Source organism: Podarcis filfolensis (genome assembly GCF_964270895.1).
Source record: "Podarcis filfolensis genome assembly, chromosome: 4".
In the NCBI taxonomy this organism is placed as follows: domain Eukaryota; kingdom Metazoa; phylum Chordata; class Lepidosauria; order Squamata; family Lacertidae; genus Podarcis; species Podarcis filfolensis.
The window spans coordinates 79,235,085-79,250,745 of record NC_139607.1 but is presented as its reverse complement, the minus strand read 5'-3'; the positions used below and the strand labels follow the sequence as shown (position 1 = coordinate 79,250,745).

Genomic DNA, 15,661 nt, shown 5'->3' with positions numbered 1-15,661 from the left:
TTTCGCCACAGCCCTCTGTGGTGGCTCGTCGAAATGCCTTCTATGCAAAGCGGCAAGCCCCTGGGGAAACCATAACTGGGTTTGTGACCTCTCTCCGCCAAGCTGCCCGGTTCTGCAACTTCTCAGAGCTGGAGAACATGCTTCGTGACCGCCTCGTCGGTGGCCTGAAGGATGAGAAGCTGCAACGACGCCTCTACGCTAAGAAGGACCTAACGTTCCAGGTCGCTCTGGAGGAGGCCCTGGCAACGGAAGCTGCCGAGAGGTCGACGGAAGAGGCACGGCCGAGCCAGCCGTCCCAACCGAGGGTCCACCACGAAGACCTCACAGACGACTCAGGATCCAACAGGGAGGAGGTGCACCGAGTACAGCAGCGCACTCAAGCAGCCCACATACCACAGCTGCCTCGACGAGAAGCAGGGAACTGCGCAAGCTGTGGAGACAGTCACGAGAGGAGGACCTGCCGTTTCCGCAACGCAGAGTGCAGGCAGTGCAGAAAATTGGGACACATCGCCCGGGTGTGTCGAGCTCGGCCCACCCGACGCCAGGCATCAGATGACCAATCCAAGAGCCCCAGGTCCCGGGGCCCAACACACCAAGGCAACTCGACGGAGCTCACGGACTTCCAGGTATACCAGTTGCCCCACCCCAACGTAGAGAAAATTTATGTAGAGGTACAGATAGAGGGGGCCCCATGCCGCATGGAGCTTGACACGGGTTCAACTCTATCCATAATCTCGGCAAGGACCTTAAGGAAACTGTGTCCTACTGGGGGTCCCAAACTCAGGCCGGCCCCATTCACCCTCCGGGACTTCCAGAAACGTAAGGTCCCCACAATGGGGGTGGGGACCTTCAGGGTGCAATACCGAGGGCGGACGCGGCAACTGGACTTGCTTGTGGTCAAGGGCCCCTACATTAGCTTACTGGGATTGGCATGGTTTGGACCACTGGGGCTAGCCGTCACCGGGGTGAACCACACGAGCTTACAAGTGGGCGTGGACGCCATATGCAAGGAATTTCCGGGGGTTTTTGATGGGAAATTGGGACAGTATACGGGCCCCCCCATTGCTCTACAGCTTGACCCCGCAGTACGACCAGTCAGGCTCAAGGCCCGCCGGGTCCCGTTCGCCCTGAAACCCCGTATAGACGAGGAATTGGACCGACTCGTGGAGCAAGGCGTGCTGGAGCCGGTGCCTAATGCCCCCTGGGAAACCCCAATCGTCACACCCGTCAAGCCGAATGGTTCGGTCCGCATCTGCGCAGACTACAAATGTACCATAAACAAGGCCCTCACGGCCCATGCATACCCAGTGCCAGTGGTCAGCCATGTCCTTGCCACCCTGGCTGGGTCGAAAATTTTTGGCAAGCTGGACTTGGCCCAAGCATATCAACAACTGCCAGTAGATGAGGCCACAGCAGAGGCACAGACGATTGTGACGCACAGAGGAGCGTTCAGGGTAAAGCGGCTGCAATTCGGTGTCAGCGTGGCACCAGGCATATTCCAGAATCTAATGGACTCTCTCCTTAAAGGGATTCCTGGCGTCACCCCCTTCTTCGATGATGTGTTGATTGCCGGGCCCACACCAGAGGAGTTTGAGGACCGCCTCCGCACCGTTCTGCACCGTTTCCAGACGGCGGGTCTCAAGGTGAAGCGGGAAAAATGTCTACTAGGAGTGCCTCAGGTGGACTTTCTGGGATTTATGGTGGACGCAGAAGGGGTCCACCCGACTGGGGACAAGGTACGGGCCATTTGTGATGCCCCAGCGCCCAAGAACAAGACTGAACTTCAGGCCTTCTTGGGACTATTGAACTTTTACCATTCCTTCCTTCCCCACAAGGCGGCGGTAGCGGAGCCCCTACACAGACTCCTGGACAAGCGGGCCCCTTGGGTGTGGGGCCAGCGCCAGGAGGCCGCATTCCAGGCAGTCAAGGACTTGCTTGTCTCAAACTCGGTCTTGGCACACTTCGACGAGAGGCTGCCGGTGGTGCTAGCATGCGACGCCTCACCCTATGGCATTGGCGCTGTCCTGGGACACCAACTCCCGGATGGAAGAGAGGTACCGGTGGCATACTTTTCCCAGACACTCAACGCAACCGAGCGGAACTACTCGCAAATCGACAAGGAGGGTCTGGCAATCGTGAAGGGAGTAAAAAAATTCCATGATTTCTTGTACGGGCGGCCCTTCACCGTGGTGACTGACCACAAGCCCTTGCTTGGCTTGTTTGCCTCCGAAAAGCAGACCCCCCAAGTGCTGTCTCCTCGTGTCCTCAGGTGGTCAATTTTCCTTGCCAGCTACCAGTATGCACTGATTCACCGCCCTGGGAAGGCGATGGGCCATGCGGACGCCCTCAGCAGGCTACCACTACCGGAAACAGGCCCCGACCCAGCACCTGCACAAGAGGTTATGAGCCTGGAGCTGCTTCCCGACCGCCCCATTCAGGCACAAGAAGTTGCACACCATTCCAAGAAAGATAGGGTCATCTCCCGCGTCCTGGACTGGGTGTGGAGGGGATGGCCCAGCAGCAGCCCCGGGCCAGAATTCGCCGGCTACACAACCCGCAAACATGAACTGTCAGCCCACAAGGGGTGCCTGTTATGGGGAAGCAGGGTCGTTGTTCCCCAGCCCCTCCGCAAAAGGGTCCTCACAGCCCTACACGAGACACACCCAGGGGTAGTAAGAATGAAGGCCCTTGCCAGGAGTTATGTGTGGTGGCCAGGGATCGACGGAGAGATAGAGGCCTGGGTCAAACACTGCCAGGCCTGCCAAGAATCCCGCCCAGATCCCCCAAGGGCCCCAGTCCAGTCCTGGGAGTCCGCCCGAGCACCATGGTCACGCCTGCATGTGGACTTCGCTGGCCCCTTTCAGGGGAAAACATTCTTCATAGTGGTGGACTCCTACACCAAATGGCTGGAAGTCGCACTGGTACCGTCCACTTCTACGTCCGCAGCCATCCGGGTACTACGCAGGCTGTTTGCAACCCACGGGCTCCCTGACACTCTCGTCTCAGACAACGGGACTGCATTTACGTCAGGAGAATTCCAAACCTTCACAGCGCAGAACGCCATCCGCCACATCCGTTCGGCGCCATTCCACCCTGCCACCAATGGCCAAGCAGAACGCATGGTGCGGACCACCAAGGACACCCTTCGCCGCATGACGCAAGGGGATTGGGAGTACCGCCTTGCCACATTCCTCCTAGCACAACACAGCACCCCCAGCTCAACGACTGGCCGGAGCCCTGCTGAACTACTAATGGGTCGGCGCCTTGCAATCAGATTGGACCGCCTTCACCCCGATAGAGCTCAGGATGAGGTAGTGGTGGGGGAAGGCAGGAACCCCCGGACCTTCGAGGCCCAGGACCCAGTGTACGCAAAGAATTTTGGGGCAGGCCCTGCATGGGTACCCGCCACAGTCACCAGGGTCACTGGTCCCGTGTCGTACGAGGTGCTAACGGATGGGGGGCAATGCTGGCGCCGCCACTGCGACCAGATACGGCGACGATTCCCGGGAGAAAACCAGGAGGAGGAAAGGTCAGAGGAGTCCCAAGGGAACAGAGGGGCAGTGAGGCCCATAGAGCAGGAGGGGCCAGCAGGAGAGGCAGAATCAGTAAATACAGAGAGGACCCGCGAAGCCAAAAGGACACCGGAACCAGAACCACGACTGAGCGAGCCGGTTGCACCAGACCAGACAGGCCCATCACAGCCAGCATCCTTGGAACATGAGCCAGAACCTGAACCCCGGACCAGGGAACACCCCAGGCCGCAACGCACACGTAGGCCACCGGCGTACCTCGAGGACTATGAATGCGACCTCCCGGGCAGGACTGGAACTTAGAGGGGAGGGGTGTTATGTACTGAGTTGAATAGGATCCAAACTGCAGCAGTCTGATTGGTCCTAGAACAATAGGATTCAGAATGCAGCAGTCAGATTGGTCCTAGAACAATGCAGCAATATGATTGGTTGGCAGGAACCACCCAATCATGCTCCAGATAGAAGTGAATCCACAACCTGATTGGCTTACAGTAGAATTCCGGAATTAGCCAATCATGTGCAGCCCATTGTGTAAATAATGTATATAAAGCAGATACCTTGAGGGGACCTTCATTCATTCCTCCTCACCACTATGAGCTGAATAAAGAGCATGAAATCACTTTGCGACTCTGAGTATATTTCAAAATGCAACACAGTTCTCTTGGAATGGAAGTGCCTGGTGTTTTCAGGCTCCTTAAATGCTTGGCTTTGAAGCACACAGTGGCTAAAAAGCTCTCTTTTCATGCCTGGTTTGGCGGCTCTAGGACCCCGGAGAGAGGGATGCTGCAGGGATGCTTCTGCAGAAATAGTAGCCGACGACCACCACGACCCTCCCCACGTGCACACTACACCACCTTAAAGCCTGGAATTTATTATAGCATAAGCTTTTGGGGGACACACTCCACTGCATCAGACACATAAAGTCATGATCAGATGCATCTTCAGGCGTCCCATCAGGCTATAGGAGAGGGAAAGAGATGGGATTGCTGTGGTGAAAAAGCATCTCTGTTATGTTCCTTCCTCAAAGGTCACAGCAGTCATTCCATCCAGTTATAGGAGAAGGAGAGAGAAATGGGACTTATCTCCATCAATGCTGTGCTGCTAAAAGACCAGCAGCTTTCATAACTCCTTGAAATCTTTCCACTGGTCATGCCAATAATTAAATTGCCAAGAAACTGTGCAAAATGGTATGTCCACGTTACCAATAACTGCAGTAAATGTGTTCCCACTGCTAGTTTTTGAAGCTGCATTCACATGTTGTTAGCCATAAACCATATCAATCCTGTAGTTTCTTCACAAATGCTGGTGTTTAATGCATTTCTCACCTCAAACCAGCTTTAATCCAACTAGAAATCTGGATGCGGAGTAAGTGGGAATGTGAACGTATGAGCCCCCGCAGTTCTAGGATGGGTGTTTACAGCGGTGGAAAACCAAAAAAGTAATGTACATGGAATAAATACATCCCGATCCTCTCTCTGATGTGAACAACATAGCACAAATGCAGCTTGAAATGGCAGCAGGTGTAAATGATCTTATAATCATAGAATCTTAGAGTTGGAAGGGACCCCAAGGGTAATCTAGTCCAACCCCCTGCAATGCAGGAATCTCAGCTAAAGCATCCATGACAAATGGCCATCCAATCTCTCTTTAAAAATCTCCAAGGAAGGAGACTCCACCACCTTTCATGACGGTCTTTACCACTGCTGAACAGTTCTGTCAGAAGGTTTTTCCGTATGTTTAGTTGAAATCTCCTTTCTTGCAACTTGAAGTCATTGGTTCAAGTCCTACCCTCCAGAGCAGGAGAAAACAAGCATGCTCCCTCATCCATGTGACATTACTTAAGATGGATATCATATCCATGTCCTCTCAATTTCCTCTTTTCCAGGCTAAACATACCCAGCTCCTTCATTCGCTCCTCATAAGGCTTAGTTTCCAGACCACTGATCATCTTGGTTGCCCTCCTCTGCACATGTTCCAGCTTGTCAACATCCTTCTTAAATTGTGGTGCCAAGAATTGGACACAGTATTCCATGTGTGGTCTGACTAAGGCAGAATAGAATGGTACTATTACTTCCCTTGATCTGGACACTACATGCAGCCTAGAATAGCATTAGCTTTTTTTTTTTTTACTGCTGCATCTTGCTCCGTTTAAAGCAACAAATATTAAAATACCCCAATATTGCTTTTCCCTCCTCCCCCCTAATCCCCTTTCCTTTTGTGCTGTTTTTTATTAATTGTTTACAGTATTTAAATACCACTCTTTGGTCAAAAGTCTCCCTGAGAGCCTTACAAAAATCAGTTCTAAGATAGTCCCTGCCCTCAGGTTCACATTCTAAAGAGACATGAGGAGGGAGGGAGAAGCGAAAGGCAAGCTTAAGCACAAATTGCATTCCTTATGAAACAGTTATTATTGTAGCTATCTAGAAGAGGAAGAGCTCCTGGTTGTCAGACTGCTCATGCATCTCTCCATAACATGGCCTGATGCAGTTTAATGCCACTGTGTAAGATGGTAGTACAGTGGGTTAAGAACTTAACTCGTTCTGGAGGTCTGTTCTTAACCTGAAACTGTTCTTAACCTGAGGTACCACTTTAGCTAATGAGGCTTCCCACTGCCACCATGCCACTGCCGCACAATTTCTGTTCTCATCCGAGGTACTATTTCTGGGTTAGTGGAGACTGTAACCCGAGGTACCACTGTTCGTCAAAATGTTGGTAATGCATTTTGCACTTGTCTTCCATTTGATGGGCCTCCAGGGCTCCTTGTATAAATAAAAGGTGCAGAGAATCGTTTCTAGCTCATAATATTAGAACTTGGCACCATCCAATGAAGCTGAATAGTGGAAGATGCAGGGCAAATAAAAATATACTTTTCCACACAGTGCATCATTCAACATGTTTCCAGCTGACTAATTAGCATTTACTCAGGGACTCTCCAAAGTCCCATTTGAAATTGGCAATGCCTAGTATTGCATCTGAGGTATTCCCCATTGCGTGAGGTGTTGAAGCAGTACATATGAAGGGGGCTGGTGTGTACGTGAACCTGATTAGGAGAACTGATGCTCAAAGGCTGAGCCGATCAGCTGCAACGTGCCATTCATTCTTTCGAAATTAGTGCGAGAAAGATGTTGCACTTGAGATCGCTTACAGTGGGCCAAAAACCTGCCCTCCATCGCAGTTGTTCCTCCAGAAGAAAAAATAAAATGTCCAACGCGGCCTATCCGCTGCTTGCAACATCCAGTTATTACATAGATGGTACTATTCACAGCAGTACATTAGTACTTCATTCAACCGGCTCCCTGGGACCACGTGACGGCAGCCCGCCGCACGCGCTGCCTAACGCCTGTGTGGGCGGGGTCAGCTCCTCGGCCCCTGGCTCCCTTTTGCCTAGCAAGGGCCTCCTGGAAAGCGCGTCTACGACCACTGCCTGCCTCCGTTCACAGTACTACGGAAGACAGAGGTATTTATTCCATGCTCGGCTGCTTTCTCCCCAGCACCCGTATCGCTTCCTTTTTTATATATATTTAATATATATAAAAGTTTCCACGCCAGCACGCGACGTCGCATACACTCCGGCGTTTCTGCGGGACAGCCCTACATCCCGGAGGGCCCCTGCACGCGGGCAGGAAGGAGCGGAGAGCGCAGGAAGCCCCGCCTTCTTTCCTTTCGGCCTCGGACGCCATCTTACAGGTACACGGCGGAGCTCGGCTGCTGCTCTTCCACTCCTGGGGGGCCGCTTCTAGCGGGTCCGTGAGGGGCTTTGGAGCGAAATGGGCCGTTGGCGGGGAAACGGGAGAGGGGGAGCTGCGCCGGGCGGCGCTTGGAAGTGGGGAGGGCGAGCGAGCGAGAGCCGTTTCGCCGAGGGCGGCCTGGCCTTCGGGAGGGATGGGAAGAGGAGGGAGGCCGGCTAGGTGGGAGAGGGCGGCGGCAGCGGGACCCGGACCCGGGAGCGGCGCCAGTGGGGTGCGCTGGCCTGGGAGGAAACGGCAGCAACGGGTGCGATCCAAACGCACGTGGAGGTTTGCGATGGAGGCCGCCGCCTCCTGCTTTCTCCTCCTCGTCCAGAAGTAGACTGAGCGCACGCCTTGCATGCAGAAGGCCCCAGGCTCCCGTCCCTGGCTTCTCCAGTTAAGGCAGGACCTCGAGTGGCAGGGCTGGGAAGCACCCGCGCCTCAAAAGGTCTAGATGTCACTAAGGCGTTTAGAAAAGTTTCTTATCATCCTTGCAGCGGTTCTCAACCTGTGGGTCCCCAGATGTTGTTGAACTACAACTCCCATCATCCCTGAGCTCTGGCCTTGCTAGCTAGGGGTGATGGGAGTTGTAATTCAACATCTGGGCACACAGGTTGAGAAAGGCTGCTCTATGGAGATCCCCCCCCCCCCCCCCAGTTTGCCTGCTCTTGAGCGTCAGTAGCTTTTCCAGAGGCTTGGGCAGGGAGATCTTTTGTACCACCTCAACTCCTGGTCCTTTTTATACTGGAGGTAGCAGAGACTGAACCTGTGACTTAACTATGCATGTGCAAATGAACTTGGAAGTGTTTTGGAGGATATTGTGTGTATCCACATGCAAACAAAAGTGGGTGTAGATACCTGGGGGTAAAATGCATGTATATGGATTTCAAGATGTTGCACGGGTAATTATTCTGATGAGATATTCAGGCTCGAATGAAACATGATGCTAAACGTGTTTAATGCTAGACAAGGGCTTTTCTGCAGTATTGTAGTGTAAGGGGTATATAATCCCTCCCCCCTGACAATCTTGACATACGCCCCCTCCCCTCATTGCTATTTGCTTTGGGGGAAAGCTACCATTGTGCATGTTTTAATTTTATTTTCTGTTAATTTTTGATCCAATTTTATTTTCTCTTTCAGTAAACCGTCAAGATGACCAACACCAAGGGGAAGAGGAGGGGGACGCGTTACATGTTCTCAAGACCCTTTCGCAAACATGGTAGGGAATATTTGTTCAGGTAGTTTAGTTGGTCAGTGGGTTTGTTGCCTCTAGTTGATCCAGGAATAAGGGTTATTTCAGTAAACTGATGTGACCACCAAGGTCAGGTGAACTTTCACACCCCATAGTCCATATGCTATCAGTATCAGCTGAGAGTTACGCATCTTTAATTTATTGAAAAATGTCATTACATACACACTGCTAGAAATCTGTAGATGCAGGCTAGAAAGCTCAGAAAGCAGCACTAATAGAGGGGCTTTGGGAAGAGGAATTGCTTCAATGTGTAGCTTATTTTACTTATATAGCCTGAATGTTGTAAGTCAGTTTTAATACTTTTAATACATTTCATAGAGGTGGAAGATATCCCAAGGGTCAACTAGTCCAACCTCTGCTTAAAATCCTCCAAGGAAGGAGAGTCCACCACCTTCCCAAGGGAGTCCATTCCACTGTCAGACAGCTCTTCCTGTCAGAATGTTCTTTCTGATGTTTAGTTTGAATCTCCTTTCTTGTAACTTGAATCCATTGGTTCAGGTACTATCTTTCAGAGCAAGAGAAAAAAAGCTTTCTCCATCCCTCATGTATCAGCCCATTAGTTATTTGAAGATGCCTATAATATACACTCTCAACCACCTCTTTCTCAAGCTAAACATACAAAACTAACTTAAGTAAACATATGATTGATTATTGTTACATTTTTTCATAGGTGTGGTCCCTCTCGCTACCTACATGCGCATCTATAAGAAGGGTGACATTGTTGACATAAAGGTATTTTTAAATTTAAAAATGCTGCTCTTAATGCGAAATCTAATACTGTAGTTCTCTTATTGTCCTTCTAAAACAGAATTCAAATTAAATACAATCTAACAGAATAACAAATATTGTTTTGCTTGCCCTGCCTAGAGTATTGAATGCTGGGATTTGAACCATGCTCACACTTGCATTTCATCTTACAATGTAATTTGGAAAATACACAGAGGAGTATTAATTTGCCAGAAGGTTGCCCTCTTCAGTATATCACACTATTGCTGATACAGAACTTTACTTGAAATTTTTATTTCATAACACTCTGGAGCTTGATGATGATTGTCTCTTATGATTGCTTTTGTAATAGCAAAGTGAGCAAATCATTTCACCGGCACTGAAAGCAAACCAGAGATGTCCAGTTCTTCAGATTTAATTTTATTTGATTGAATATTTTAAGATAGCATTAATGTGTAAGGATAATTGTGGCAACCATGCGTGTATTGGCAAACCATTCATCAGTTTGGATATGGCTGCTGCATGATCTGATTTCCTGCAACAGGATAAGTGAGCAACTGGAAGACCCAGTACTTTGCTCTAGAATTTTATTTCAAATGGTAAACATTGCTTGATATACAATGCTATTCCATTTGCAGAGTAGACCAGTTAAAATCTAGTCCATTGATTGCAATAGGACTATAGTGAGTATGACTTGCTAGATATTACCCACTGTATAACCCAAAACATAGTAGCTTACTTGATAGTTTAATTATTAGACAGATGCTTAGTCTAAAGCTTGGGAACCTGACATTGGAGGACTTTGGGACAAATATATATTTTTTAACGTGTTCTTTCTGATATCTGATATTGGAAGCTTTTGGGAAATGTTGCTAATGTTATGATTGCAACTGCTTTAGTTCAATATATCTTTGGCGTTTTTTTGTAAGATAAGCTATGGTAATATTTTCTGTCTGTCTTTTATTAACAGGGCATGGGCACAATTCAGAAAGGCATGCCCCACAAATGTTACCATGGCAAGACAGGAAGGGTATACAACATTACCCAGCATGCTGTGGGCATTATTGTGAACAAGAAAGTTAAGTAAGTGCTACTAAAATGGTTTGGAGCTTTAATTGCATTGATGGATTCCTTTCTCCCCATTCACTTTGCCAGTTAGACATTTTGTTGTCTCCATTGGCCATTCAGGTGGGGCAGAGACAATATCCTTTTAAAACCCAACCAGTTAATACTTAATTGGCTTGGATCCTGTCAAAGGAAACATACTGAAAAGTTCTTCAAAATCTGAAAGCTTACATGTTCCTACAGCAATCAGAGTTGGCTATGCTCTGAAACCAGCATGGTAACCATGTGTACTGACTTGGGCTCAGCTGTTAGTCCTACTTGTTTTTTGGAAAAAACCCACAGGAAAAGCTGCTAAATCTAACAGTGTTGTGTTCTGTGTCTAGGGGCAAGATTCTGGCCAAGAGAATTAATGTGCGAATTGAGCATATTAAGCACTCAAAGAGCAGAGACAGCTTCTTGCAGCGTGTGAAAGAAAATGAAAGAAAGAAAAAAGAAGGAAAGGAAAAGGGAATTTGGTTTGAACTAAAACGCCAGGTAATGTATTGAGATGTGAACAAAGTGTATGTGCTTTGTCTGCAAACAAAGGGAGGGGGGTTGGCGGAAGTGGTTTGAACATTCTATGTGACTAAGATGTCAGGAAGCAATTAAGTTTCTGACAAGAAGAATGTCAGGTAATTAATTCCATTAACACATTTTTCAGATTAGAAGGAAGTTTAGTCATAAACACTAGTGGAGGGTTTTCTGCATAATCCAAGTATGTTTCAAATGCATTTAGCCTTGGTATTATTTTTACAAAGTTATTTTCAGTGCTAGTAGGTAATCTTTGTGCATATTATGGGGGGCGGGGGGAAGAAAGCTGCTGTTGGCTTGTTTTAAAAAATTGCTACTGTGTGACTCATCCTATTCTCAAGTGATACAGCAAACTTTCTAGGGGGAAATATATTTAATAAATTATAAAATGATTCATGCATAGAATTATCAGTTGCCATAATGCGAGACGAGGTGCCATGCTTTCTCAAGTCTAAAATATTGTAGTTTTTTGCTGTAGTTTTTTTGTGTTCTAGGGACATAGTGCTGCAGTAAAAACAAGGAAAGCCCAACAGATGGCACCTGGACTAAACAATGCTATTGTAACTTGTATTTATGTTTAAATTTCTTTTTCTGTCTTCTAGCCTGCTCCTCCAAGAGAAGCCCACTTTGTGAGAAACAATGGCAAGGAGCCAGAGCTGCTGGAACCAATACCATATGAGTTTATGGCATAGTGTATGTAAACAAAATAAAATACCATGTTGAGGACCTAAGTTTGTGTTGGTGTGGTCAAATTATTCTTAACAAGCACTGTGCTCTTGTAAAAAGACAAGAACTATTTAGCATGAATGGAGTGTTGAGTTAAATTATAGGCAGAAATGATCACTTAAAGGTAGCCAAGTTCTTTCTCGCCCCTAAGGGCTGTCCAATCCCCAATGCACTATAAATTGGCCCAAAATTCTTACTTGTGGGTATGCTGTTGATTTAATTTCAGCTAAGTGAGCTGGATGTTTAAAAATACATAAATAATAATTAGTTAGAGCTGATTAGCATAGTCTCTCAAAGCATTGGTTTGGGTTATAAAATTTAGTAACTTGAGCAGAGTTCTAGGTGTGTCGATCTGGGATGTGATAGATAGATAGATAGATAGATAGATAGATAGATAGATATGCAGTGACCGTTTTGTGTGTGGGTTCCATTCCTGGCCCCCTGCACGCATCGGCGGAGCATGAACAAGCCCGACCTGTTCTGCCCCCTTTCTGCCCCTCTTCTGGGTCCAAAAGGACCCATACGTCTGTGGTTGTGCATCAATTAAATGCACACAAAATGGTTGTTGCGTGTGTGTGTGTGTGTGTGTGTGTGTGTGTGTTTATACACAACTTATGCTAATGAAATCAACCTATTCTCTTGCACTAATGGGATGAAGCAGAAACCAAGTGTTTTTTCAGTCTATAAAGGGTACATGCAAATGGGAGTCCAGCTTTTGATCAGTAAGGGTTATTTATCTCTGTTATCTATGCCAAGCTATATCTTTACAAACTTTGGTCAACAAAATCCATTTTGGAAAAGTTGAGCACATTCCAGCCGCCCATTCTGTGGCTGTGTGTGTGGGAAAATGGCACGTAGATCACCTGTGTGAATTGAGAGTTTGACATCTAGCAGACTCTAAAAAATAAAACCCTTTGTTCTTATAAATTAAGTGCTGTTCATTACATTGATTGTGCTTTCCTCTTGTCCTTGATGGCTTAGTACAATTATGCATTCTGTAGCTACAGGAGTGATGTTCCCAAAATACACCAACATAGCCCAGTTTAATCACTTGGTGATTCAACTACAGTTGGGCTGAAGTTGCTGAACTGAGTAGCCTCTCAAAAAGGAATCCCGTCTCCAATGAAGTTTTTTGTCCTTTATTGTCAGGATAAGGGATGACAGCATCCTTATTTCCCTTCCTCCACCCCCTTTCCACTACATTTGCCTCTTGCCCCCACCAACACTAGGGGATCCACTTAGTGTGAGATTATAAACCCATGTCGATCTTTAAATATGATTAATTCTGCATTTTAGCCTTGTCACCCTGCTGCGTGGCTTCCTTCTACAGAAAACACATCTGTGGGGAATAGTGAGAAAAGAGTGATCTGGGAGATAAAAAATGGGATGAATGGGCTGGTACGTCAACAGAAAACGCTGGTTCTGGTAAAACATCCTAGAAATTGCATGGGTTTTTTTCATGGGTTCTACACCATGAGTACTGTGATGTCAGACATCAGATCTCTGCTGACAAAACACAGATCTGGTGCCTTCCAAAAAGAACTGCAGCATGCATTCTTAGGGGTCCTTGTAATTTTTACCAAGGATTCCCTTAAAACCACCATCAGATCATAGGTTAAGGCTAGAAGGTCTGTAGCTCAGTGACAGGGTATCTGATTACATGCTGGATGTCCCAGATTCAATTCTTGTCATGTCCAGGTAGGGCTGGGAGATTCCTACCTGGAACTGAAGTACCTCCATCTGAGCTAGATGGAGCAATGGTCTGACTATAAGGCAGCTTCCTATGTGTTATTTTCTGTCATTCTACATAAAAAACATAATATCCATCCTCAGCACAAGTTGTGCCAGAAAGCACCATGTCTTTACCCTTGGCTGTACATTCTACCAACAGATTTTGGAGCAGCACATTTTTCAATCTTCTAAAGATGTCACCTTTTTATACTATTTAAGTCTTGATCTGTGTCTTAGTTTCTTTCTCTGACTTATCCCCCTATGTTCTCTTCATTAGCATCCTTTTTCAAGTATTTCCATTTCTGAATCTTCCGCGGTCCTCCTTGTTTGCTGCTATTCCATCTTCTGTCTGATCCAGTCTTAGCTCTGTATCCTCACCCCCACACCTGTCATTCAACGTATACCTGGCCAGCTCATTCTTGTTGGGTCAAAATACATTGAAAGAGTCAAAGCCACTTCAGACCATGTGGTGTATGTTTCAGGAGTGCCATACAAATGTGCACTTTTACAGAGAGCTGCAGAAAGCAAAAGATGGGAGTCAGAAATAGGTTACATTATTAAAAGCAGCAGCTTTTGACTGGAAACCTATCAAGGTTTTTCTCTCTTTTTATCAAATAAAAATGTAGGTGGGCAAAACAAGCTTCCTATTTAGCTATGTGGTTTCATTGTTGAAATGAACTGAATAGAAAAAGTGACTGTACTATTCTATGGGAGAAACATTGATGAGAGCGTGATTCAGTCGGGTTCAGAGTTGCCCACTACAAAACATTACGAGTAGCACATGCTTCTCCACTGTCCCAGGTGTGGGATCTCCATTTTGCACATGTGAAAAGGGTTAAAGGACATGCAAGCAAGTCCCCTTCGTTCCAAGCTCAGATGAGGCATTATTGCTTCTGAATACCAGTTGCTGGAGGCTAGAGTGCTGCTGTGGCTGGGTCCACAGGCTTCCAGCTGGCCACTGTGAGAACAGGATGCTGGACCAGGGCAAATGGCCTGATCCAGGAGGTTCTTCTGTCCTTTTCTCATAATACTGGAACTCAGGGCAATGAGTGAAGGCAGACAAAATAAAGTAACTTAAAACTAGCATCATTGTTCATCATTTTTAATTTGTATACCATCTATCTTACAATACGCAAGGTGGTTTACAAGCTGAGGAAACAAGGAATGTACACCTTAAAACAATCTAATCCAATACAAAAATGTGATAATAAAACATAACTTTAAGCAAACTACATCAAAAACATAACATTCAGCAATAGTATAGAATAATAATACCAGCATATAAAAATTTAGCAGAAATTCACTTTAACAATTGCAATAAATAATTTCTAAACTACAATCAATAAAACAATGGCAAGCCACAGTGCATAAAATAATACAGTACAAATTGAGAAGCAGAGGCTAGAGGGTGGAGCAAGGCAGGTGGAAGAAGGCCTTCCCTGATGAAGTCTCTCCCCTCACAGTTCTTCCTCCAGGACCACTGAGCCTAGGGCTTGCCGATTGGAAGGTCGGCAGTTTGAATCCCCACGACAGGGTGAGCTCCCATTGCTCAGTCCCTTCTCCTGCCAACCTAGCAGTTCGAAAGCACGTCAGAGTGCAAATAGATAAATAGGTACCGCTCTGGTGGGAAGGTAAACAGTGTTTCCATGCACTGCTCTGGTTTTGCCAGAAGCGGCTTAGTCATGCTGGCCACATGACCTGGAAAAACTGTGGAGAAACGTTGGCTTTCTCGGCCAGTAAAGCGAGACGAGCGCCACAACCCCAGAGTCGTTCGCGACTGGACTTAACTGTCGGGGGTCCTTTACCTTTTTAGGGCCAGAGGCTGGGGCAAGGCAGGTGGAAGAAGGCCTTGCCTGATGAAGTCTCTCCCCTCACCTATGAATCTGTGTGTAAACAGCTCAGGACTGCAATACCTCAAGGACCGCCTCTCCCCACATAAACCAACCTGGACTCTGTTCCTCACCTGAGGCCCTTCCTTGTGTGTCTCCTCCCCGAGAGGTCCGAAGGGTGGCAATCCAAGAGTAGGCTTTTTCTGCCACGGCTCCCTGTTTGTGGAATGCTCTCCCCAGGGAGGTTTGTCAGGCGCCTTCATTATATATATTTTAGGCACCGGGTGAAAACATTCCTCCTCAACCAAGCCACTGGCTGATTAACACCCTGCAGCCTTTTAAATGCGTTGGGGGGGGGTGTATTTTGTTTTACCATTTGTGTTTTTACCTTGTGTTTTTACCTTGCGAACAGCCCTAAGATCTTGGGATGAAGGGCGGTATACAAATCTTAATAATAATAATAATAATAATAATAATAATAATAATAATAATGGATGCCCACTT

At 47.1% G+C, this 15,661-nt stretch overlaps 1 protein-coding gene across 2 annotated transcripts; it reads left to right on the top strand.

Moving 5' to 3' along the window:
- Positions 1-7,156: 7,156 nt before the first annotated feature.
- Positions 7,157-11,602, top strand: RPL21 (ribosomal protein L21). 2 transcript variants are annotated; one of them, XM_083609338.1, is made up of 6 exons: positions 7,157-7,217; positions 8,399-8,477; positions 9,181-9,242; positions 10,207-10,319; positions 10,685-10,835; positions 11,474-11,602. In XM_083609338.1, the coding sequence occupies exons 2-6, from the start codon at positions 8,411-8,413 to the stop codon at positions 11,561-11,563; spliced, it is 483 nt and encodes a 160-aa protein (XP_083465464.1). In that variant the 5' UTR covers positions 7,157-7,217; positions 8,399-8,410; the 3' UTR covers positions 11,564-11,602. The 2 variants fall into 2 exon arrangements, with proteins under 2 accessions (XP_083465464.1, XP_083465465.1); XM_083609339.1 differs by having other exon boundaries at positions 7,210-7,273.
- The last annotated feature ends 4,059 nt before the right edge of the window (positions 11,603-15,661 follow it).

What these genes read in the sequence shown, in the direction of transcription:
- RPL21 (XM_083609338.1), top strand. Translation starts at nt 8,411, where the DNA reads ATGACCAACACCAAGGGGAAGAGGAGGGGGACGCGTTACATGTTCTCA. An exon ending in AAGACCCTTTCGCAAACATG is followed by an intron (nt 8,478 to 9,180) that starts GTAGGGAATATT and finishes ATTTTTTCATAG; the next exon opens with GTGTGGTCCCTCTCGCTACC. An exon ending in GTGACATTGTTGACATAAAG is followed by an intron (nt 9,243 to 10,206) that starts GTATTTTTAAAT and finishes TTTTATTAACAG; the next exon opens with GGCATGGGCACAATTCAGAA.